This window comes from Anopheles ziemanni, chromosome 3 (genome assembly GCF_943734765.1).
Source record: "Anopheles ziemanni chromosome 3, idAnoZiCoDA_A2_x.2, whole genome shotgun sequence".
NCBI lineage: Eukaryota > Metazoa > Arthropoda > Insecta > Diptera > Culicidae > Anopheles > Anopheles ziemanni.
Genome location: NC_080706.1, coordinates 28,153,469 through 28,179,876, shown reverse-complemented (window position 1 = coordinate 28,179,876; position 26,408 = coordinate 28,153,469). Strand labels below are relative to the sequence as shown.

Genomic DNA, 26,408 nt, shown 5'->3' with positions numbered 1-26,408 from the left:
GCTTAGAGCCTTTAAAGCTACGGGAAGACGCAGCAAAACGTGGCGGTTGGACGGGCGGACAGTTTGTGCTGGCGGGCTAATCGGTTCCATCGCCTCCTCATGGTGGTAGCCAGATGGTTGTTCTCCGCACATTGTCTACCCCGGGAGTTGGGGTCACCATCACATTCAAACGTTCACACATACAAACAAACACACACGGACAAGATAGGAAAGCAAATGCCGGGAAGCCCAATGTTTGCTGATGACACATTCAACGTGCAATTATGTTCCATTTTGCATTCGAATTAATCATTCCACGTCAACTGATGGCGACAGTTTGCCGGGACGGTCCGGTCGGCTTTGGCGGGGTAGGGGTAGCGGAAAGTGGCCACTGTAGTGGTCCCGGTACCTGCACCGAAGGTTACCCGTCGAGGGCATGGTTTTAAAATGAACACGGCCTCACTAGCTTAACCCTTTGATGGGCATGCAGCATTTGTAGAAAAAGTATGCAATAAGTTTTAGTGTATTCAACGCTTGAACTTGTCTAAAACATGCTAATCCTCCAAAAAAGTGTTAAATGAAAGTCCCACAGAGTACATAATGTACAAAATGTTATATGTTGATAAATCAGCGATCGGCATACATTTCTTAAAAAGGGCCAGATGATTAATCGAAAACCGAAAACACGGGCCGGATACCTTAAGCAATGACTTAATGTTTTCAAAATAGTACCCTTTTTAAAGGGATATGATCATTCTAAATAGTAAAGCTACATAAAAAGTGGTAAGATAAAATATTTGAAATTTTATCATTAAACTTTTTTAAACCATTTTTTTCGTTTGATAATTTCAAATTTTTCGTTTGATAATTTTTTCAACGCATAACAGGAACGCCTCGTTGAACAATATTAATCTTAATTTTTGGTAAGAAAACAAACCTGACATCGTGGACAGATCTTATAAAAATTGGGTTGGATTTTTTGTATAAAATATTAAAATTTTATTACGGGCCGGATAAAATCATTTGGCTGGCCGGACTTTGCCAACCCCTGTGATAAATGCATATTGATAAATTGGCATCATTTACTCTAAAGTTCCTAATTTTTAATGCTCCATAAAATAGGTTAGTTTGATTTTCGACGAAATTATGAAGATTTTGTGCGATAGAAATTCAAGCAATAAGTGGTTCGATTTCCAAGTTGTCTCTAGCTTGGTTTCTGAAGGAGGTAAGTTTTTCTGTCAGTTTGATTATGTTCAAAATCGTTTTGATCCTATCCAAAATTGTTTTGATACATGAAAAGGTTGGAAAATTTTTAAATCACAGGCTATTAAACCTTTATGCTGGACCATTTCAATAAATATAGCTTAATTCAAGAATAACAAACGTCAAAGACTTCTTTCGAAGCAACATTGTTCCTTCACGGGTTAATTCAGCAAAAGGTGGAAATGTTGCACACGAGTGTATGGTGTTGCGAAAAGAGCGTCCAGCCTGACAACGGGATGGGTGCACCGGGGACGATGTGCAACGAAGTGTCGCAGACCATCACCAGCAAGGACAAAAGAGCCGCTTCGACCCCGAAGGATAACCGAACCGGTATGAGTGGCGTATGTCGTGTGGCCATTGTTCCGGCCAGGGGCTCGCTGAGCTGACCTCATTCCGGTTCGGTTAGACCCGGTCCGCTCGACGCCGATGCTCGGCTCTTTTGTGCGCTCGTCCGTCCTCGCGTCCGTTCGTTATGAGTTTGTGTTGCAGAAGTGATGAAAGCGCATCGCAAAAGCGTCCCGCAGCATCATCCCTCCACACCCCCTTCCGACCGGCCGGCCGGAGTGATTGATGCTATTTATGCGCCTTCAACTGCATCTGCCGGCTCTTCGAACCGGAACGCACGATAGGACAATGTTTTAAGCCGAATGCTGAGCGAGTGTCCTTCGTTGTGCCCCCAACGGGTACTGCCGGCGTTCGTTTTATGCCGGTGCCGGCCACTGCTGACGGCCAGCCGATGACATCCGGCGAAAGGGATGGGTACGGGTTTAGTGTGTGTTTGAAAGATGGGGGCTCTTCGTGGGGTTTTCGGTTTGTGACACCGATGGAAGCCGCGTGCGTTTGAGTGACGTATTGCGAACGGTCGCAACCAACGCGAGGGAGGACATAATTTATATCATTAATTTACGTCCGACGATTAGTCTACAGCCGACCATCTGGCCAGCGGTTGAGGTTTTACTAAATGCTAGGGTCAACCCGTGTTCGTGCCACGTACTTTATTTTTCTTTCGACTGGATAAAACCTGTCAACAAAACGCGGAACATGAGTTTGGTTGAAAAAAACAAAAATTCAACAATAAATTTATCGTCTTTGGCATAACTTTTTTTTATAAATTTTTTTACCATATTTTAAATTAAGTTCGTGTTTTTCGAAACTGAATGTTCCATTATATTCAGCAGTAAAAAGTTTAACAATATTTCACGCATTCGTTAAGTGAGGAAAGCACCAAAGCGAGTAATGATGTTTGAGCAAAAATCCACCGTTTAACTCCTCGGGGACGACCCGCACCTTTTCAATGGTTTTTTTTTCATACCTTCGCCCGAAACCGCATCCCTCTCGAACGGAGCGGAGGTTTATTGATTTTGTATTTGCATAATGATTTTATCCGTGAAACTTTTCGGGGCCAAAATTCTACGATTGCGCTCGATTGTTTCTTGATTGGACTAATTCTTTGCTTGCAATCCGGAAATTCGCCTAGGAATCGGTTCATAAATCAAAACCTTCGCTGAGTGTCTTATGGTCACAAAACGAAATCATTTAACTGCCCTCACCAGAGAAAGGAAGCCAGAGTTTGGATGATTAACATGTACTGCTGGAGAATTAATTCTCAAGAAGCGAAACATCCTCTTAGGCAAGCGAGTGCGTTCGTTTTGCTACGGGCTTTCCCTATCCTTTTATGACCATGCACAATGGCGGCGGTTGGGGTCCATAAAAAGACGGGCCTCCCCCCCCCCCCCCCCACCCCCGTTCGGGTAGACGAAAGTAAAGCGCCAAGCTTTCACGGGGTTCGCTGGCGTATCGAAAGAAATTTGTCTTTATACATCAACCCCGCGGGTTGCCACGGGGACGGTAGCGCGCGCGTTTCGTAACTTCGTCGGAAGCAATTTGCGAAAATGATTTCATCAAAATGGCGCTTTTATTTTACCATTACCATAGACAACGGGCTGCTTACTTTCGCCCCACCCGCGCGCGCCCGGTCGCTTCCGCTCAGTAAACAGCCACAGCCACGGGCGAAGTTAACTCAATAGTTAAAATGTGCCGTTCCTTCCAGCGGCCCGGATGAGTTCTCTCTTTCGCTCGTTCGCTCACGTTGACTCCGTTCTATGTTCCGTTGTTTCCGTCGGCTCACTTTCATCTTGCGCCCGCCATTTCGAAAGTGTACCCCGCCCGTCCCCGACCCCGGAGGCCTTTCACTTTCCGAGAAGGTGGCGGTGGTTTGATTTCGGCCGACAAAGTCGACGCTGTAGGTGCCTTTTTGACAGGATGGCGCGGCTTGCCATGGCATGACGCTGTCTAATTAAGCGTGGTTGCTTTCCGACGGAGGGGGGGTGGGGGCCGTGTTGGGGCGTGTTCCCACCGAAATTACGCATCGCGCGGAAGGCGGTAGCGATCTCACTTCCTATGCCCTGGGATTCGGCGGAAAGCGTCATCATTAACAATATTAACTGAGGCGCTACTGTTTCCTACGTTTAGCAGCGAGCGAACGCCGCCATAGTTTATCGTGGCCAGGCTGTGCGTCCACCGTTTTATGCGTAGTGGTTTTAAGTATTGACAGGCGAGTGAATTTTCGCGAGTGAAAAACGGAAAGACCAAGGGTTGGGAAAGGAAGGGTAATCTTTTTACGAAATTAGTTAGATAGGAATTAGATTTCCTATTGTTGGACAAATTTATTTGATGCTTTTGAAAATCACAGCCTTTCTAGAAAAGATTTGGTTACTTAAAACTATTCGTTGACCAATATTAACACATTTTATTTATTCTTTCAAGTGCAAGTTACGTAAAACGGTTTCCTTTTGTCAACTGTATAACGTTTAAATAGAAGTAAACAACTTGACTACGAACACTAATCATTCCTATACTTTGTTGTAAGGATTTGAAGACAACGGTGACCCTAATTTATTACCACATTGTTTCCTCTGTCGCTTCAATTATGTCCTTTGTGTGCTGCTCGAGCCGCCTCCGTTGCCTTTTTAGGGCTTTCCCTCAGCCTTTGTTATCATGATGAGCTGCTCGCTTCTCAACTTTGTCCTTTGATTGAGCCGCTTTGGTGGTGAAACCGGCGGTGAAGAATCTGCGGGCGCGCTTTCATTAATTGCCGTTAAAAGCTACCGTAAACAGCATCGAATTAATCTTCGACCGTCGCTTTCATCACCAAGTGCGGCGCTTTTGTTGGCCTTGCTTGTCGGAAGCTGTCGAAGTACTTGATGATGCTAAGTCCGCTTATGATTTACGAAGTTATTTCGGGCGCATTGTTTAAATTGTTTCACTCACTGCAGAAACATTTTAAATCTTGCTTTGTGCTGCAGCTGAATTAAAGCTTCAATTCGACGGCAAATTATGTTCGAGTTGTGCAGTGAAAACCGTTGGTGCATTAGCGCTTTAATTAGGTTGCACAAGTTTGTAAAAAAACACACACACCGCCGTCCGAGCTCCCTCGTTGTACAAGGGTTTAAAAGTTTGGGGCCGAAAACTCTTCTTGCCGAAACCAAAAAAAGGAACGGGAAACCCGGGACCCTTGCGAGTCGGAGCAGACAAGTAATGAAAATAAACAACCGTGAGCAATCCCGCCCCCTGCTGGCCCGAGAGGAGCATAAGTTTTCGACGAGCTGATTAATAGTGCTCGCGGGTTTCCACTAAGCCAGTGCAATTATTTGTGCGAAGCTGGCGTAAAAGTTGCGAAAAAGAACTTTTAGCTAAATTAATGAAGGGCCCGCTGGTAGTTTCTGTACGCCCTTTCGTGCTTATTAATGCACGTTTGGTTGAGCCGGGAAAGAAGGGGTTAGTAAGTGAGATGTAAAGTAAGATAACATTTAACACGTTGACTGCCAGACGTTTTTAGCACACTTTTTTTTGTACAATCTTTTTTAATTAAATTTGTTTATAAAATTTATTGAAACAACGATTTTTGTAGGCTAAGCAACAATTTCGCATCTCAAAGAAATGATAATAAATATAACTATAATAACATAAAAATGTTGTATTTTCATTTATTTATGGGATGAAAACATTTTAGAAGTGATTTCTGCTGTCACCCTCTTTTAGGTGACATGGCAGTCAACGTGTTCAAAAGCATGCAAGGTTAGTTAAAATATATTTTCCCGCAGTGTGTGCAAGCTTTTTGGATAAGTTTCGCTACATTTTCCGATAGTTTGTTTAGAGATTGTTAATTAGGTAATGCGAATTTTATAACGTAGTATTTTGCTACAGAATTTCAGCTGAGCCAGCATCGTTCATTGTAAATCCCCCTCATTTGACTGTACAATGTGTTACGTTTTGTTAAGAAGGTAGAAAAAAAACCCTTCTTTTCGAGTTCATCTAGCAACATTCATATCAATGTACCATTACCAGAAACATGGGTTTTTGTATTTCGACCGTCGTTCGAACAAAGCCCGTCCTTCTGTGCGACAGCAAGGGCATTTTTAATGCAAACCACAGGCCGCCTGCGAACGCTGTTGGAGCCGCTGTAATCCACCGTCACCGGCTCTCGGAACAGCTCCTAGCAGATGGTTCCCTGCCCAGGACCGACTGCCGCACACAAAAAGGGGGGCGCAAACAAAAGGGCGACTCACGGACGAACCCTTCCATTTTCGGGCGCTCATTTCGCAATCCACCGCAAACCCGAGCTAGCGAATGTCGTTTCGTGATGGCTTGGAAATGAAGATGATGGCTGCCGATTGGACTTCCGTTGTGCTGCCGCATATTAACAGAAGGGGTTTTAGGCTCTCCGGGACGCACTGTGTGTGTGTGTGTGTGTTTATGAGATGGAAATTAGAAAATAAGAAGCATAGGAGCGCGGAGGGTACACTGTAGATGGACGAAAAAATACACACACACAAGCAGCAGAAGCCAAACAAGCAAACAGAGTCGAAGGCTAGAAAGTATCCCCCTCGATCCCACAACCAGCCTTTCGTCCCCTTCGCCTCGAGCTTAGCTTGAGCTCGACTCGAGAATCATCAAAAGGGCTCGTGAAAAGCTTTCACACTTTCATTATACCAGAGCTACGGGAGTGACATTAGAAAACTGGTGGAGACCTCGTTCCGACTGGCCAGGCTGTGATAGGGGTTTCCCCCTTCTAACCCACCCGAAAAGGTGGAGAAATGTTAGCGAACAAACGAAGGCATTTTTCCCCAATTTGTTTCCATCCAGCGTAGCTACTTTCCGTTAGGAAGCCAATAGTAGACCCTTCAAACATTCGTCCTTATTTACAAGTAGCTCAAAGAGAGAAAGAGAGAAAGAGAAAGTGTGGGAGGAAAAGCTTGGCTCGTTATGTCATTATCAACGTCGTGCAAAGCCATATGAGGCTGAAAAGGAAACTGCTGGTTGTGTTGGGGCGGTGGAGGAGATTGGGATGAATAAAATTTGGCTTTGTTCACCGAGTTTCCAACATTAGTGAAATTTTCTGCTAATCTATGGGGAAGAAAAGGTTTGTATAAAAAAAACAATTCGTTACTATCAAGTTTGTCCTCGTTTTCCTTAGTTCATTTGAGTCTGCAGTAAAAGGGTCCGCTTTTTTACCACCTAGTGCCAAAGTTAAATCAAATAGTTTGACAAAGTTTTGTGTGGTGGTGGTGAGTTTTACCCCACCCAAAAAGCCCCTCAAAGCTGCCACAAGCAGCAATTCCTGCGAGTTCATGTTTCAAGCATCCAGGGCTGTGCGAAACGGCCTCAAGTGACACGTGGCAGGACTGTGAACCCATTTCAAACACCGAACGTGTGTGGTTGGCTTCGGCCGAGGGTGTAAGCACCGGTTTGAGTGGATTGAGGCTGACACACTCGGCTTTAGTCTCGAGGTCGATACGCCATGTGCCATTGATTGCCGTTTGAGTTGGCACATTAAGAACTCGTCACTGGTGAGGGTATGGGATTGGATAAAAGTTTGCCTTCCTCCTAGCACCATTGATGGCTGCTTACAAAGGCTAATGGTATAAGAGCGTTACGAAGTCATTCTTTGGGAAGGAATCCCGACCTATTTGATTTTTTTTGTTACGTTTTAGAACAATCTGTAAAGCAGAAAACTCATTGTGCAGGAGGCTTTAGATGTTTTGTAAAGCTCTTTGTTTTTAAAATTAACTACGCCAAGCACGTACGTAATGTTGCCCGTCTTATTACTTTTATTCACGATAGAAAACTTTCGAGGACAAATCGTTTTTCATCGAACGCTTTATGACCGATGTCTCCTAATGACCTTCGACCATCGGCTGAAGGAAAGTGCGAATGTTTGACGCATAAAATCACATCACGGTCCACCAGTGGAGGCGCCTGGTGGTTGACTCGCTCGTTGGATGGGATGGTCAATTCCCGTGATGGGTGACGGTGTTTATGTAAGAGGAATGTGAGAGAAATCCAACGAAGCAGCTGTCTAAACGGTGCTGCCAAGCTTGACGTGACAGTTTACTTAACTTTTACCTTAAAGTAAGCTGAGTGTCGCAGTGTTTGTTTCCGTTCGTTTCACGTCCATCCGCAGGTTCCTCCGGTTTTTCAAAAGTGCACCTTTTTATCTCCTCTTATTCATCTCTACACGTCGCCTTTTTTGTTCCAGGATTTTTTTTTATAGAAAACAAAGTGCTGCGTCTTTTTAAATTACTCTCAGTGACCCAGGAAGGTGCCATTAAAAATAAAATGTGTCGTAACCGATGCCATCAGAAGCACAAATGCAAAACAACGCTGGCATTGGTCCACACGACCTCCATTGGAGGTTCGTGTCCACGGAAGGAAACGAAGCGTTGGGTTTGATAATAGATAAATTGAGCATGACAGTTGGACTTTGCAAATAACTTCACGAGGGTAATGGATCGAGCATTATGCCTCATCCTGCCCTTAGGCCAGCGATGTTGCTCACACAGGATTGTCCTCTTGTCCCACCAGGAACCGATTTATAATGCATGCACAGTCGTTCCGGTGCTGCACCGTGGAACGCGTCCTCGGAAAGTGATGAAAGCATAAAATATTCAACCACAGGATGCTGGCTCCTGCAAACACCTCCCATCGACACTCTCTCCCTCCCCGCCGATTGTGACCAACCCCGGGAGGGGTAGTAAAATTGCAACCACCACCACAATGTCCGCGGTCATCGGAGCTGTTGCGGAGTTGCATCCGAAAATGGTCGGAAGCATCGGAAAATCGGTTAATTCGTTGGCTCAATCAGCGGACCATGGTTTCCAGTTGAAGTGGTTCGGGGTTTGTGAGACCACTCAACCCACAACCCGAAACTCCTCGCACGTCGCGCGGCCTGTCAGCTGCAGCTGCGTGGTATGGAACTTGGAAACCGAACCGCGAGGAGAGAAAGGGAGAGAAAGAAACGAGAACGAAAGGAGCGTGCACTGTACCTCGAATCGGCGGCTGTCAGTTGCAACATGATGATAGATGATAAATTGAACTGCCAATTGTTTCATTGCCAAGCCGGCAAACAAAACCAAACACTTCTCCTGCATCGTCCAACAATGGATCGCATAAGGTTGGGAAGTTTTCTCGCTTCTTTTGCTGGTCCATTTTGCTAACGTTTTTCCTTTTTCGGTGTAACGGTTTTCCGTCCCTTTGGTTCGATTATTTTGACCTTCTGCTAATGATGCCGCAAGATTTGATACGAGAAAAAAAAAACACCCCAAAATACACCATCGGGTTCGTCGCTTGTTAATCGATAGCCATACACAAACACAAGGGGGGTCCCGCTGCTGCCACCATCGCGTTGTGATTTCGTTGACCAACCTCTCATCATTTCCCTGCCAGTGGAGGGTCTACCCAAGGCGGCCCTTAGTGGAGGTTCTCCACCCACCCCACCGGTGTCGCTCTCTTCCGGCCAAACCTCAAACACTCGCCGGTGGGGACTTCCGGTCGGTTGGGTTATTGGGGGAAGGTGGGGGGAAATTGCTGTCAGGCGGAATTAATTGCTCAGCGGGACAGCCGTGTTTCTTCACGGCAGGGGGGCTCTGTGGGGGTGGGGCGAACAATTTATCGTTTCGCGTAACCGGACAGGGCGAACGGTAACGCCATAGGCGTGGGGTTCCTGCAGTGCCGCACCAAGTGGTCGAGTCCTTCGAGGATAGGAGCGAGAAAGAGACAAGGACTGAGTGAGGGAGTAAGGGAGAGCCCGGAGAATCAGGACACCCCCGAAAGGATCGCTTCTCTGGAGTGAAGCCAAACGCTCATCCTCTACGGGCTGTTTGGGGTCGGCCAGTTCAAACATACAACATGGAACTGGGAGAAGGGGACAACCATCCCTAATGGGATGTCCGCGGCCAGTACCCTACTCCTCACCCCGGTTTTCCCTACCCTGCCCACCCGCGGTCACTTTCGAACGGTTGGAAAGAAAACAGATTTCCGATAAAATTAATGATGCTTTCGATTCGAAAATTACGAGCAATTAAACAGTGGCGTCTGCCTTCAGGGTTTCTGGTTTCTGTGGCCACCGGTGGGGAGAGAGAGGGTAGAGCAAAGATATCGAATGATTGGGGCAAGCCAAAGCAGCACAAGGAACCACCCCATCGGTGAGCTATGATTACCGTTGTAGACTTTCCAGTTTTTCTTTTTCGCTTTCGAAAACTCCCCTAAACTGTGGAATCCATTCGAACAAAATTGAACAGAACAGAAAGTTCCCCGCCCTTGGCAGAGTGGTTTACATCGTTCGCTTCACTCGTATTTTTCAACCAACCCATCGTACCGGCACCGTTCCGATGTGTAAGTATTTTAGCCGTGGAAAAGTCATCGTCGTAAACCATCGTTATCGTTTCTCGGATGCGAATCTATCCCTCGGAGCATGCAACTGCGGCTGTCACTCGAGCGGAGGAGGAGAATCGAGGAATTTAATCATCAACTCTCTCGCCCAGCCCAAAACATGGCCCGAGCCGGCGAGGTTAATGAAAGCCCCTGACCCGGCAAAACAAAACGAAGCACCATCGGAGGATTATCTCATCTCGTCTGTTTGCCTTCACAAGTGTTGCTGCCGAGGAGTTGCTCAGCAGCGTTGCCATGAAGTGTCCTACCCGGTGAGGATAAACGACTCGTTTCTTGTCTTATAATGGTCGCTTAATGATTCTGCAACAGGATCATTCATTTTCTGGGTATGTTTGTCTTTTTGCACAAAACCGGGAGTACATTTTAGTAAATTTGAAACCGTTGCAATCATGAACGATCAAAGCGTGTTGTTGAAAAGACAGTAGCATAAAACAGCAGTGAATGAATTTTTAATATTTCATCAAGTAATGAGGTTCGTTTTGCAATTGTTTCACGAACGTTTTGCAGTGGCTATACGCTTCTTAATACACTAACCAACCCTATAAACGCATGTGAGTAACAATGCACCGAACCAAACCCAATGCCGTCTGTTCGTGACAAAATGGTCGGTGGTTCGTGCTTGCGGTGGCGGATGACAGAAAATAACCGGTCCATCCGGCATGACACGTGAGGTTACTCATCGTCTGCTGCTGACACAACTGTCGCTACGGGTCACAGGGCCACGTTTGGTGCAACCAACCAACCATGGGCACCGCAACCGCTGGATCAACAAATCTTTCACCGAAAAGCAACTGTGCCGAATGGCCCGGGCTTGGTTGACGATTGTTGCTGATTTAGCGTTCTACTACATCGAACCGAACTGCACTCGAGAACCGGCTTGCTTTGTGCCACGTTGATGCTGCGCGCCTGTAACCCGGCATGTCCCGGGTGACATTTGCCACAATCGAGAGTCAGCAGTTGCTGCCCGGTTCTGTTTGAGTTTGCCTTCCCGACGGACCAACAACAAGCCTATCGTGTCGGAGGACACACTAAGGACAATTTAGCTCTGGTTCCTGATGGTGTGTTCTCACGGGTCGGGAGTGAAAAAAGCGGGGGGAAAAGAAAGTTTACACTCCGACATTAGATATGCAATCATGCTTCACCAGGCTGCGATAAGAGGGAAAGCGTGACGGTGGATTAAACAACCGTCGTTTGGTTTATGCAACAACCGGCTTTCGCTTTGCTGAAATCACTCTGCGCCTCGCTCTCGTGCGCTTTCGGAAAAGGTCAAACTCGGCAGGAAGTCCGGTGGAACGGTTGGCGTCGCCCGAAACCCGGAGTTCATCCATCCTCTCGCAATCCATATAATGGAGTGTGTTGAGTCTCACCGCAGGATGCACCATATCAAGTGGAACTTCCTAAAAACCCTTCCCAGGGAACGGGGGTTTTTTGGCGAAGGGCGGGGCGGAGGTGTGATTAACATTACTTAAACTCGTTTGCACATTTCTCCCGCCATTTAAGGCACCATCATCGGCCCCCACCGAGCACCGACTCCACCCCCCGCAACGCAGCACGAGGTCCACCGAGCACCGAAGCGCATGTGCACGTTTGCAGCTCGACCGGCGAAGGCGAAACAGATTTTCCAGAGATTTATTTGCATAATAATAACATTTAAATTGTGCCCCGAGTCCAACCTCCCGGAGAACCGCCCTCCCCTCCCCCGAACAGCGTTCGTATGTGTAATCGGTTTGTTGGGATCGCTTTTCTCGCCGTATTTTTGTTTCCCTTTTTCCCGCGATTTTCGAGCTAGCTTTCCCAAACCCGGGGCCCAACCATCAACGGGCCGGGGAGGGTCGGGTAATGCCCCAATCATGCTGTCGCTGTGCTGATGATAGTGAACGGTGAACACTTTTGCCCGTGTCAGCATCATCGCACCGCATACAGCAGAAAAAAAAACCGCCGGTCGGTGTTAGTAGCGCGCCAAACCCTAAAAAAAAATCGCCCTCGAAAAGGTTGCTAGAAACGAGTGTTGCTCTCGGGTGAAAGGTTACCAGCGGGCCACACCCATTGTCCTCGTCCTTTTCTTTCGTTCGGTTGGTTCGATTTCGGCTTCCCCGGGAGCACTCGGCGTTCCAACCCCGCCGTTTGAGGGATGGCGTAGCGAAAGGCAATATTATGCAAATTTGATGCACTCGGAAAACTTTTAAAAGACAATTCTGTACCCGGGACCGTAAAGTTTGTTCGTTTTCTTCTCGTCGGTTTTTTTTTTTTAAACGATGATGTTTCCCCACCCCGGCGAAAGCTTATGCGCTGGGCGGAAAAATGAGGATAAGAGAGCAGCTTTTCAAGGACCACGGACTTTGTTGTTTGGCGCTCTACCTGTTTGCTATCCGGGTGTCGGTGTGGTTCGGTCCCGGGTGGTGACGTTGGACTTAGGTTTGCGGTTTCCCGGTGTGTGTGTGTGTGTGCTCGCTGCCGCATTCGAGGTTCGCTTTTTGTGTTCGGTCTTTTCTTGCTTTCGGTGCCATCATTCACCGTTTGTCATTGTGCTGCCATGGCAGTCATTTTTCATGCGGGGTCAAACAAGAACAAGAAAAACAAATTCCACAACCACACACACCACCACACGCACACCCACACACCGAATGAAGCATAATTCCGTAAAGCCATTTGTTTTCAGGGCCCGTTCATCTTGCTCTGAATGCGCCATAGTTTCATTGTTCCACCATCATTACCATCATCATCATCATCATCACCATCAACAGCATCGGCGTCGTCCGCGTGGTTCGTGATGCAATATTTTTCACGTTTCCGAGACGTCGATTTTCTCGACCCCGTTCGGTGAAAAATGTTTCCTTCCGATAAGCCTAAAGCGGGAGCTATCTCGTATCGACCTCTATTTGTCGACGACCCCGACTCGCGTACGAAGGAAGCATCCATTAAACCCCCTTTCCCCTGTGCAATCGGGTTGATAAAAAAAGGGTGTCGTTGGGAAAAATAAAGGGTGTTCGTTGGGAACTTGCTGTACACGCGCAATCGTCATCCCGGTGATAGCTCACTCCGGAACGCGTCCTTCTAAAAAGCATTTCAAAGTGCGTCTTTCTTTTTTTTTATCACTCCAAAACGATGCAACGATTTCCGCGAGGATCGTCGGAACTATTTGCGACGGCTTTTAAGCTACCGGTTCCGATCGAGGGCAATCAAGCGTAGCGGACCAGGACCGTACACTTCGCGAGCTTTCGGTTTGATTTGGAGTGGCATTTTTGGCTGCTGCCATCATACGTTTTAACTGTAAAACAAAACACATTTCCGAAGGGCGCTTGCGAAAGCCATTTTTTAAAACACGCGCACCGAAAATGCTGCTGGTATTTGGTGGAAGAGTTGCAAAAACAAACCGAACACAAGTTCAAACCAAACAATAAAATGTGTTCGTCGGCAGCGACATATTTTTGCACCTACCTTTGAAGTGTTTCGGGCAGCAGACGAACTCGACGCCGGAGAAGAGCGAAATGCCGCAGGGCAGCAGCATGGCGAAGCTACGCATCTGCATGTTGCGATCCTGGCAGGCGGCCGCACCGGTCTGGTTCCACCTGACGAACGGCCAGCAGCGCGACGCGTTGTGGATGTGATCGAACAGGCAGCCTTCCGGCACGAGCAGCGCATCCGACTGGAACGGTCCCTCTGCGTGTTGTTGGACGGGTAGGACGGATAGAACGAACGGATTAATTTGTGGAAAGGACGAACAAAATGTGTGAGGCTTTAATTAAAGCGGGTGACAATAAAGTTGGCTACTTCCTGCTGAATTAATCGGCTAGTTATAAGACATTCTTTCAATATTTTTGTTATCTTTATTGAATCTATTCAATGTACGCTCTGCGTGAGTGATGAGTTTTCATTTAAATGGAATGCCGTTCTCGATAAGTATTCGGTATTTATTGCATCATTGGTTAATGAGTTGATTGGAAAATGTTTTTAAATTAAAATTTATAAAAAATGTAATACATTGGAAACATTTGTTTTTAATTTCAACTCTTGTTGATATTTTCTACACAAACCAAGTGAATTCCTTCGTGATGGTCTAACGACCAGAAAAAAACCCTTGGAAACAGTAGTTGGGACATAACTAATGAACAAACTTCACGATCAAAGAGCTTTCACAGCTTGAACGAAAAACGGTGATTTAAAAAATAGAGGGTGAACATACTCCTAAGGCTAAGCGATCGCACGGCATGACCGTCGTATCAGAGCAGTTCTTCAAACGCCGAAAGAACGCTCTTCGATACCCACGATTAGGTCCCGTTTCGAATACACAAACACTTCACAGGACAGGGAAAGGTTGCGTTTGCTAGGACCAAGCTCGGGAAACTCAGTGTCCGTCCGTTCGACCGATCGTTGGCGGCCGAAAGTGCGACAAATGTTTGACTGGAGAAATCTGGCCATCCCGAAAGTAGGATAAAATCGGGATTTGTCTGACCTTTCGCTCGCAGCCGCTTGGCACAAGTGGCATAGGATACGCATCTAGGCGTTCGCGAGCGCTCCGTTAAGGATGACACTTCTCGCGTTCGCTGACCGAACCGACCTGGGAAACGGATTATTCCCGGCGGAAACACGACACGAGCCGCACCATTCGGGGGTAGGGCGTGGAGGGGGTGAGATCTACGGTCCGGTCAGATGTTTGCAAAATTAATTTCACTCGTTTAAAATCCAATTATGCAATCGGGAAAGTGGCAGCAACAGTTACGGTTCCCGGACCGTTCCTCGATGTGGAGCGATTCCGTTCCGAGTATCCGGTGTGAAGTCGGTATTATTTATTCATTAAAGCTGCACTTCTAATGGCCAGCTAGGGGTTTTCGGGGTTCTATACACGAAAAAGCACTAATAAAACCCCTCGAACGGCCGGTCGATGGAAGCGTTGCTCATTTGCACAATATCTACCGCACACGCGGAAAACACACTGCAGTGAAATTAATTCTCGAACCGAATGTTCTTTTTCCGTGTACTTTGCCATTCAATCAACTGCAAATTGGCGGACTAATGCATTTATAGACACGCTTTATGATTTCCAATTAGTCTGTCACGTTGCAACGGTTAACGGTTGCTGTTTTTTTTCTCCTCGTTTTGTTCTGTGTCATTCCTAGTTCACAGGCAGTAACGTGAGAGGCTTTTCAGCGGGGGAAAAACAGCGGATCCCGATGCGGTTGTTGGTGTTGCATAAATCGCTTGCCTTGAAGGGCGGCTGGAGGCGAAATGGATTGCAAAATGTCGGGTAATTGAATTACGAACTGTGCGAGTTCATGTTCTGTTAAGCTTTTTATTTCTGTGTCAACTGGCTTTGTTTGAGATTAGATCATTGAACGGTGATGAATTGAATTATTTCCCTGTTGCGGAAATAAAAAAAAAACAACCCAACCGGTAGTTCATTAAAATACCGGTCCGTAGCATAAAACCCCGGGCCGTACGCATCCAGGAAATTATCTCCGACGCTCTGTTATCGCGCTGCCAAACCAACCGTGCAGGTATTAATGTGCGAGTAATGTAAATTTCCTCCTGGCCAGTCGTAGGGAGCTGTGGGGGGGACGCTCTGTAACGTAAAATTTATTCAAAGTAAAATATCCCGGTTTATCGCGCGTCGCCTGGCATCGTCCCTAGGCCAAACTGGAAGCTCAAAGTGCTCCATAAAACACGGAACGAGTACATTTTTGTCGGATCACTAATTTAATAATGTTCGCCATATTTCTGGGCGCACGCACAGAGGCACACGCACAACCACATTCTCTATCTTCAAGGGGGGCGAGCCACCATCGGAAAAGTGTGCGGAAAAAACGAACACACAGCCCTGATTTAGCGCGAGACAAAGGCGCCAGCGAACGCGCGTGATGACGTGACAGAAATAATGTCCTAGTTACACGCTTTTTGCTTCCCAGTCCCGGGGTAAGTGTGTGTATTTATGTACCCCGAGAAGCCGACACGCCCGACGCAACGGTTCGCTTTCTTGCCAAGGATAATGCTCCCGCCCTTTTTTTGAGACGTCTGTCCGGGCTGGGTAGGATGAAAGCCGAGGAAGTCAGCCACTCGGTTTAGTCATTTAAAAACGAACCAAATTTTACACAATCTCACCGTCGAGCGCTGGCAACACATTTCCGCCAGCACAAGAACGCCGGTGGTTTTAATGGCGAACGCTAGTATCTTGAAGGAAAATTATGGTGCGGCGATAAGAAACGAAAACATCTTCCGCTGGGCGCTGGTCGGAAACCAGTCGGAAGCAACGTTTGGCGGAGAAAACTGTGTCAATTCCACGAGCGCGTCAGCGTGTTGGTTCTGGCTTCTTTTTGCCTTCTCCGGCGCTTCTTTTTCGGCGTAGATTGTAGGGTGAGATAAATAGAATTTAATTTAAGTCGTGCTACGCTTCCATGTGACCAAGACTGCGTTGGTCTGGCTATTTTTACCGACCAACCGAACCGACTGACGGCGAACAGCGGAAAATGTCCTCCTTGCTCCTGATGGAGCGGAGGGATAACCGAAAATTAAAGTGAACCGACATTTATCCGCGTGAATCGTGTTGTAATGAATACTGCCTGTCGTCGCCGGGGGAGAATGGGTGAAAGGAAAAACTACTCGCAACCTACGGAAGCACCGTTGAGCACCGCCCTTACACACATATACTTACCGAGACACCGGAACGGTTTAATCCATCGCTGGGCACCTTTGCACTTGGCTGCATTCAGCGCACCCTGGCGGCACCAACCACCGATCTTCTGGTAGTGCGACGATTCCACGATGTTGGTAATGTCTCGTCCCGGGTACACCTGGAGGAGAGAGAGAGAGAGAGCGGGGGGAAAATCCGACATCAGCACACAGGGTTCAATTATGTTGCAAACGGTGGATTCGAAAGGTATCGGGCGAAGATTAATTAAAAATTTTATTTTTATCTTCCTCAACCCGGGAATGGGATTTAATCCGGGAAAAGGGTTTTAAAAGTAATTTTCTTTCAAGCAAATTCGGTCGCAATATGGTGTAGTTTGATTCCGCCTAGCGCAGTAAGGTGAATGAAAAATGGCTGATTAAATAAGGGTAAGGGAGGGAGGTGTGTAATTAACTTGATTAAACTATTTAAAACATGGGAAATGAAATTTATTTTGGTTTCTTCACGTTTCAAAAAGAACATCAGGTGATTTGTTATATACTTTAAGCTTATTTAACCCTTACATCAACATAATATTTGGAATATTCATCCTTTCTACAACTGTTTAACTTACTTTCCCATACAACCACACAAACATTTAAACAGCAAACACTCTTCAACTGAAAACAGAACGACAGCCACGCTACGCTGACAGACAATCTGTTATCTCGAGAATGATTCTGAACCTCCATAAAGTTTCGCTCGGTTTTGTTTTGTTTGATTTTTTTGTTTGTTTTTTTTTTTTGTCAGAGCCTCGACTTTTCCACCCAGCTGGCTTTTATTGTTCGTCGCCAGAAGATATCCCGGTCTCCGGTCCGTTTACCGTTTGTTGTGATAGCTTTGTGACGGGGTGATTGTAAAATTTCACGCCATTTTTCACTCTAATTCAAATTGAATCAACGCGGCTGACGCTTTTCCCGACTCAAAAACCCGGCGTCGCGACATCGTCCCGGCGCTTTTCCATCTCCCTCGGCCGGCGCAAAAACCCGGCATGGATAAAACGATAAAACGGATGTGACCATTTCGCAGGGCAAAATTACACTGCTCGGTTGCATCCATTGCTCGTTCCCGCTTTCCTGTCGCTTTCCTTGTTTCCTTTGCCACCATCATGAACTGTCACAACGCGGCTAACGGCGGATTCGCGAATGCTTATCGGAGTGGGGAAAGAAAAAGTTTATTTCTCTAACGAACGGCAATCGCGGAATTGTTATTTCACTCCTTTTTGGTTTCGGTACGTTTGCTAACTATTTTCCCAATGCAATACGCTTTGCTATGACCCTTTGTGACACATTAAGCTTCCTGCTTTTGGTGGTTTTTGTAGACTGATTTAGCTAAAAGTCTCATTTCGAATGTACATCAGAAATGGACGCTTGGGCCGACTTTATCTACTCGGCAGGCGTGAAATTAAATGATCTCTTTTCTGTCATCGTTTTGTTTTCCCTCATTTCCTCTTCAACAGCCGTGTGCGCTCGATTTCTGGTACCTCAAACGGTGCACCTTAAATGTCTACCATCTTCAGACCTCCAGACCAAACGGCCCAACAACTGCATAATATGTCGTGGTGGATGGCAGCTGAATGGCGAGCTTATGGCGGCCCACCGAGCCAGGCAGGATGGTGTAAGAAAAAGTAGGAAAAACTGGAAAAGAATCACATCAGCTATGAAGCTTCCACACGACATCCAACCCCGGAGGTCCCCGGAGGCAGCTGACGTGGGGATGAATTTATGCTAATGAGCAATTATAATCGGAATAACAATCCACCCTCGAGCATCGGGATTTAAAGTTTTTACCGTCGGGGGCACGTGGAGGAAAAGCTGGAAAATTGACCCTTGTTTGTGCTTCCCGAGCTTCTGGTTGCGCTGTTTAAAAACCACCTCCGTTTTGTGTCATACCGGAGGGAGGAAGCGGTGAAAAAAACAGGAAAAGATAACCTCCCGTAGATCATCCTTTCCCACCCCATTCCATACCCTGTAATGATGGGAAGCTTGGGGTTTTTCCTTGCTCCCCACCATTTCTCTGTTCCGTTTCCACAGCCTTATCCTAACCTGGTTCATTTCTACCGCTGTATCACCGGATTGAAGAAACGTGCTAATGAGATTGAGCATAACGTAATTTAGCTTCCTTTATGCCACCGTCCAGCAGGACGCCTTTCGAACCACCCTCCGGGCTTGTTTGGTGAGCGCCCGCGCTGCTTGCGTACATTTTGCGTGATCAGTTAATGTAAAGCGTAATTAAGCCCGAAGTCAAGTGTACTGGAGTGGCCGAGAACAAGAACCACGAGAGAGAGAGAGAGAGAAAGCGCAAGGCGATGCTGAGAGTCTAAGTGAAGGGGCGTGTGAAGGTACTAAGGTACACTTTAAGAACCAACGCGTTGTACATAACTCGTGCCTATCAAGCAGAACGAAGGGCTTAAACGCGGACTGTAGATTTTATTGTCCGTGAAAAGCTTAGTTGATTAAATTGTGAGAAATATGAACCAGTCTTAGGACTGAATTTATTTTCTTTACGTGTTGCAGAGCTGTCAGTAAGATTCGTATCCTAAAAATGTCTCCAAATGAGAGGTTTTCTTCAGACTCGTCTATGGTTCTTCTTCCACTGGTCCTATTTTTAGTCATATTATTTTTAGTCTGTTTGTGATCCGTCCTTTTCATATCGTCGCGTGCTATAATGGCACGTTAATCAATAATCAAATTTCTTCGCCAATGTGCCGGAAAATCAGTGAACGGCTGAAGGCGCCTCATTTATCCACTCTTACAAACCAACGCTCGCATGCCACGCAAACGATTGATTATGTATGAACACCGCCCCCTTTCCCACCATCCGGCCGTACCGTGCCCTTTGCCACACAAAATATACATAAATAAACATCCGTTTCTTTAATCAACGATTGTGTGACTTCGATTTCGATGCGACACGTCACGACTTCCATTGGGGTTGGTGCCGCGTCAAGAAAATGCTTCGATGACGTCTGTGCCAGATTTCCGTGCACTAATATCCTTGTGCGCCAGCCGGAGTAATTGGAAAAGCACTGATGAATATGTTCTCCATCCCTCCCCCCGGTTGTCCTTGCGTCCCATGTTCGATTTCGATGCCTCATCCTGTTTGCTTCCGGTGCCAGCAAATGGCGCACGGGCAATCACGAAGTATTGCCTCACCAGGAAGCGACGAAGGGTGGAAACCCGGAGGTGGAGAAGAAAAACTAATCTTCTCCGGGTGTAATTTCCTTCTGCCACTTCTGGAACGATGCAACGAGAGGCATCCCATTACGGAAGGTTTTGCAAACGGTTTCAGGTTGCAACGCATCTCTCCGGGGTGGAGGGAGGTTCAACCTATGCTCGTGCCAACATGAACCATGGAGGCGGCTGGTGGGTGTTTGGGTAAATATTAGGACGGGCAGACATTAGGCTGCTTCTCTGGGATGTCAGTAGTGCACCTGCTTCAAAGTTAGCTCATTACATTACTGTGAGTGAGAATCGAATGAGTCTTCTAACAGCTGGTCACTTCATTAATCAACAAATAAGAAAGATTTTTCGAATGTTCTTCTTGCCTAGCGTCAGTTAAATGATCGCAATCAACTATTCCTACACGAGAACCGGATAGCTATGGTTTTGTGTGTAGCTTCATTAGCAATCAATGGAAAGCAAATATTTACTTCCGTTTCGTGGTGTGCATCTTTGGCTATTTTTATAAGAAAGTGCAAATTTTCTGGAAAAATGTTTACATGCATCATCAATCCTTGAATGAAAAGATGCAAGTGCTTCCGATGCCTATCCTAAACCCCGTCCAGGATGCATGTTTAATGTATTCTACACTCAGTTTTTTGTGCTTTCATGCGGACTTTTTCCTCTTGAGTGGTTTTCCCTCTCCCTCATACACACGCTCACATCGTGCATGGAGCGCAAAAAACCGAAACACACAGTAAAATGTCCACAAAACTGCTAACGATCCCGGAAGGCCATCGAGAACCACAACCGGTGTTAGTGAACCGTAACCCGGGCGGACGTTGGTCGTGCTCGAGGTTAGTAGACGTCTTCCGGCCGAGGCTTAGGGTATTGGTGAGTGCCAGCCCGGGACATCTTGATTCTCTCTTCCGGTCCGCCGGGGGAAAATGGCTGCAACGGTAAAGTTTTCTCCATCGTGGTCCAGAAATGCATGCACTCGAGTGGGATGGTGGTTCTCGATGCTTTCGTTTACTTTTTCCTCGCACTACCGCAAAAAGAAGGTATGTTGTGCCGCTTGGACATGAAATTCTTCGCCGCAAAAGCGCATCGACTGCAGCTTGCACTGGATGCTGCTGAGGAGGGGTGGGAGAAAGCGTTCCTGGGTATCATGTGTCGGATTTGGGGTCAATTGAGGCCACTTTGCAATGAATTGAGGCCTTTTAGGGCCTGATTCCACGCGTCGCACACATCGCTTTCGGTACGCCTAAACCGTTTAAGCTTTCGCTCGGTTACGGGTTGTGCCAAGCAGGGCTATTCTTCCCACTGGGAGCCCGATTCCCGTGGCCCAGTTCCATTGGCAGCACATATTGTGTTTGGCGTCGATTTTGTCTGCGAAATTTGCGAGCTTCGAAACAGCCCGCACCAAGCGATGGAACAAACGAAAGCCTTTAAAGCCATAAATCCGATGGAATCTGATTAATTTATTGCTTTATGATACACAACAACACAAATACAAAGACCTACGCACACTCACACACACACACACACGGGTGCAAGTTTACCCAATCGCATCCACCACCTTCCTCGAGTTTTCCCACCATCAGAACAACTCCCGTTTGTGGGCCGTTTTAGTTGTTATTTTTTGCATCCAAAAAACAATAGTGTGGGTGTTCGGCAAACATTTCCAATTCGCTTTGTTGATCACCCCGTGGGGCAGGAGTGTAGGAGGTGGTTGGGTGGGCTTTTCCCGGGCCGTTCTGGTTGAGCGAGTTACATAACCCGTTCGCTTGCGCCACCGTTTGGTGAACCTGGACCACTTTGGGTTTTTAACCCGGGTAATCATGCGGTCACTGTGAGGCTTTTCCGATCCACTTTTCAGCGCAGTGAGTGTTCCACCACCAGGACAGGTGTGTAGAAGCGAACAAGCGAGAATATTGGTTCACTATTTTCGGTTCATTTGATCCCGTTCGGCGCAAATAAATAATCCGCTGCCGGCCATTCGATTTATGTAATGGTGCAGTGTTTAACGCAAGGTGTACGATGAAATAACACCACAAATGAGCGATACGGTAACGAGGCTCACAGCTTCAATAAATTCGTTATCGCATTGTGCGTGCAATTTTAGAACAAATATTTCAAAAATTTTTTTGTGTTCTATAATCGCTTATCAGACGTGAACGCTTTTTTGCTTCTCTTTGTGTTATAATTAATTTAATCTTTTTGTATTACATAATTTACTCATGTTTCATGCTTTGTGATTATTTAACGTGCAAAAAATACAATAAAATGAAATTGAGTTGCGTTAGATCGATCAGACACAGTACCGAGAAAAAGTATATCCACATTATAAATCACGTTTTCTCAATTTATATTGACGAAGCACTTTATTTCTCTTTTTTCGTTAAGGGTTTGCACTGACATCAATTTCATTTTATATGATTTTATTTGAGAAAATGTTTCATCTTTCTCGCAATGTCTCAAGTGTCCATTTTCTTCTTTTTTCAAAATTAATACATTTTATATCTGGAACAATGATTTGCGGTGGAAAGACCTTGAAAGAAGTGCCTTACAAAGTCAAACTGGTTCCACTTTGATTTTGATCGATTCTCAGAAACATTCTAGACATTCATTGAAGCCCGGAAAGAAAAATGTAGCAGGTAAAACAAAAACGGTTGATTTAAACAACTGATTAATTCTTTATACTCCCTTTTTTTTCTTGGATCTTTACGCAATGTTTTCAATGAGTATCCGGTGGAATTCGTTAACCCACTGTAAAACAACTGCCAGGCGGTGCCTCTTTGCCAGAGGAACACATTTTGATTGCCGGCGAAACATAAATTATGCCAAAAACATCGCCCGTATCCGTCGATTACCGTCCTCGTACCCTCCGCGCGGAAGGTCCTTCCGTTTGAATTCGACGAACAGGCCCTTTACCTTCGAACGGGCACCAGATCCGGTGGGCTCGAGGCCTGGAGTACGGTGGCAGTAATGGTGGTCAAGGGGAGGGGACAAACGGGTGCGGAATGCTGAATCCCCCCGAGTAAGTATATTAGAATCCAACAATGATTTATTTACCCACATTTCCCGCAGTGCGATCGAGCGCGCGAGCGAGGTAAGGCCGCAGTCGATCCTGGCCACCTCGACTTTTCACCTCGTCCGTTCCCGGGTGCGTGCGTGTGTGTGTGTTTGCCAATTGCGTAGATTATGCTTCGGTCGACACGCGTCCATGTGCGTTTATTTCGCTGAATACGTGGACGACGTTTGTTACAGGGGGGGAAATCGGTGGTGGTGGTGGCGGTGAAAGTTAACTGGGTTTATTTATGTTTCACACTTTGATGTTTTCCTGCCGCTTGCCGCGAGCCGGGTCCGAGTGTCCTTTCCGTGTTCCCGGTAGGTGTGTTCCGGAACACCTTTCGTAACCGCCTTCTGGCAAAGGGCGAGAAGCGAAAATCTGCCAGGGGTTGACTGAGGAGCAGTTGGGGGGTGATGGAAAATTAATAATATGAGCTTTTCAGCGCGAACCCAGACGCTGGGAACGAGCGATATCGCGATATTTCAAACCCACGGTGCGATACCATTTCAAGCGAACGGACCAAAACGATGCGCCGTAAATCATTAAACCGTGCCACCGTTATGGCCGACTCTGGCGCCTGATTGGAACACACACTCGCTCCAGTCCAATCGAGATGCACCGAGGCTTGACCGCTCAGCAAATCGACCACTTCCGGCCATCCCCCTTATACCTTTCTCCAAGCTTCTCCGATAATCAGTTGTTGATTGTATGGTCCAGGCTCTCTGGTGGTGGCTTTTGGCTGACGCACGTTGCCCGGAAGTCCGGAACCGTAGCCCCGGTATCGGAAATTCCGGGCGGCCAGTGGAGCCACTGTACGGCGTAGGGATTGGAGATAGTGTATCAATTTCTCGTAAGCTTGGCTTAACGTGTCCGCTCCCATCGTTGCCGGCTCAACCTCACTCAGCCCGCCCAACAACGGGGGCTTAGCCACCCGGTCCTGGATCAATCGGATTGGGCTCAGAATGGCAGATTTATGTACGCCCTACGCCCTTCCCCCCGTTTTTGCCACCCCCAGGTTGGTTCGATACTGGCGAATTCGAGATGAACGCACCGTTCTTCAGGAAGCAACGGAAGGAAGCCCATCTTCGATCCGTCTTCGTGCGTACACGATTTTCATTTGCGGAAGCCGAACCGTAATTGAACGGCCGTTTCGCAGCGGCAACTATCTCCGTGCCTATCGGACGAATGCAACCTACCCGAGGGTTCCATGATGGGCTGGAATCTTCCCGTACCCCGTAACCCACACCCTGGGGAATACATTATCGGGGACGCTTCGGCGATACACGGGGGAAGAAGATCGGTAGCTCGGAAGTGTTATTAATTTTGATGAAGTTTTCCACATGTGCGGTGGGAATCGCACGTGAAATTACCTTTCACCAATTCATGACTCCCACATGGCGAAGGATAATTGATTGTGTCAGCTGCATCTGGGTTGTTGTTATTTCTGGACTCTTGCCTACGAACGTACCACGATGCAATGGAAAGATACCGATTCTCTTCAAGTTCGCATTTTGCTGTTCCTTTTTTAGTGTTTTTAAATAAATAAAGCTAAAGCTATTTATAGACGAATGCAATGTTTCATTACAATGAAAGAAAATATGTCACTTCAGCTAAAAGTGACAGTCATTGGAATATTTCTATGCGTATTTCATTAAAATATTGTCCGACATAAACACGTTGACTGCCAAGCGTTTTAGCACACTTTTTTAGTACAAGCTTTTTAAATAAAATTCTGTTATAACATTTATTAACACGTTGACTGCCATGTCACCCAAAAGTGGGTGACAGGAGATTACAGTTCTAAAAAGTTTTTGAGCCACAAATCAATGAAAATGCAACCCGAAAATTAAAGTAATATTTAATATCAATTCTTTGGGGAGCTAAGTCTTTGCTTAGCCCTAAAAACCGTAGGTATAATAAATGTTATAAACTCATTTGATTAAAACAGATTGTACTAAAAAAGTGTGCTAAAAACGCTTGGCAGTCAACGTGTTAAACCAACGATTTTTGAAGACTAAGCAAAAACTTAGCTTCCCAAAAAATTTATATTAACATGTTGCGGCGGTACCAAGCGGTTTTAGCACACTTTTTAGTACAATCTTTTTTAATAAATTTTTATTTGTTACATTTGTGAAACCGATAGTTTTCGAAGGCCAAGCAAAGACTTAGCCTCCCAAATAAATTATTTATAATATTACTATAGTTTTTATGTTGCATTTTCATTTATTTATGGGTCACAAACTTTTTAGAACTAGTTGCTGCTGTCACCCACTTTTGGGTGACGTGGTACTCAACGTGTTAACACGTTGATCTCCAAGCGTTTTTAGTACACTTTTTTAGTACATTCATTTTTAATTTAATTTGTTTATAACATTTACTAAACCAACCATTTTTGAAGGCTAAGCTATGACTTTGCTTTCCAAAGAATTGATATAAAATTTTACTATAATTTTTATGTTGCATTTTCATTTATTTATAGGTCAAAAACTTTTTAGAACTGAGTTTTGTTGTCACCCACTTTTGGGTGACATGTCAGTCAACGTGTTAAATATGACTATAATTTTGATGTTGCATTTTCATTTATTTACGGGGCAAAAACTGTTTAGAACTAGTGACAGCTGGCTATTAAAAATGATAGTCATGGCAATCAACGTGTTGAACAATCCGTCATCTAGCAGCTTAAGAGATGGTTACCTTTAATTTCCATGAACTATCTAATATCAAACCCTTTCATGGGTTTTAATTATTCTATTTCCCATCCGACATTCTTCAAAATCACATCTCCCAACAAATGTCGTTCGAACCATGTTAAAAACCACTGCAAACCAGCAACCTTGAAAGTCTATCTTTATTGCATTCACCTTTTTCGCAATCAACGCTCGATTCGGTACCGGTTTCACCGCTAATGCAGTCGCACAGATTCGAATAAAACAACTGCACAGCCCAGGCCGGCGCGTCTGGCTTTTCTGGTTTGGTGGCCGCCCAACCACCAACCGCTTCGCATACTAATGAATCCCCGAATTATTTACAAACCACTATCGGGTGACGGGCCCCGATCTCGACTGCGCGAATGACGGTGCCGAAATCGTGGTTCGATGCCGACAGGAAAAACCAAAACAAAACGAACCCAGGAAAGGTTTGCTGGAAAGGTAGAAAGAATCCGCACACCGCACACAAGAGAACAGAAGCAGATCCATCAGCATAACACACGTTATATTCTAATCAGATTCGCCCGCCCCTCGCCACCTCTCTGTCCGTCGTTATAATTGTATGCAAATTGGCACTATTCATCCACTGCCGACCGAATGACTGACGACGCCATTCCCGGACGACTCCGGCCGGAGCATTCGGAGCTCCGTGTCGCAAGAACTTATTTGCAATTCATACGGCACAATCCACCGCGTTCGCGCTCGTTATGCCGCCCCGTCCGGCTTCCCGGCTCGTTTGACGTGCGCATCGGCAGTGATCGAACATTGATTGCGGAATCCCGGCCACAAGTGTGGGAGCGAAGTGGGTATGGGCGAAAAAAAAGTGACAGGAA

At 46.3% G+C, this 26,408-nt stretch overlaps 1 protein-coding gene across 1 annotated transcript in view; it reads right to left on the bottom strand.

Moving 5' to 3' along the window:
* The window catches only part of LOC131284469 (amyloid-beta-like protein), a 68,951-nt gene that overhangs the window by 16,126 nt on the left and 26,417 nt on the right, over nt 1-26,408 (bottom strand). Inside the window, exons 3-5 of the mRNA XM_058313329.1 lie at nt 16,619-16,757; nt 13,411-13,632; nt 11,181-11,183 (exon numbers count right to left, since the gene is read on the bottom strand). Coding sequence (XP_058169312.1) covers nt 11,181-11,183; nt 13,411-13,632; nt 16,619-16,757 — 364 coding nt within the window. The remainder of the gene's footprint in view (nt 1-11,180; nt 11,184-13,410; nt 13,633-16,618; nt 16,758-26,408) is intronic.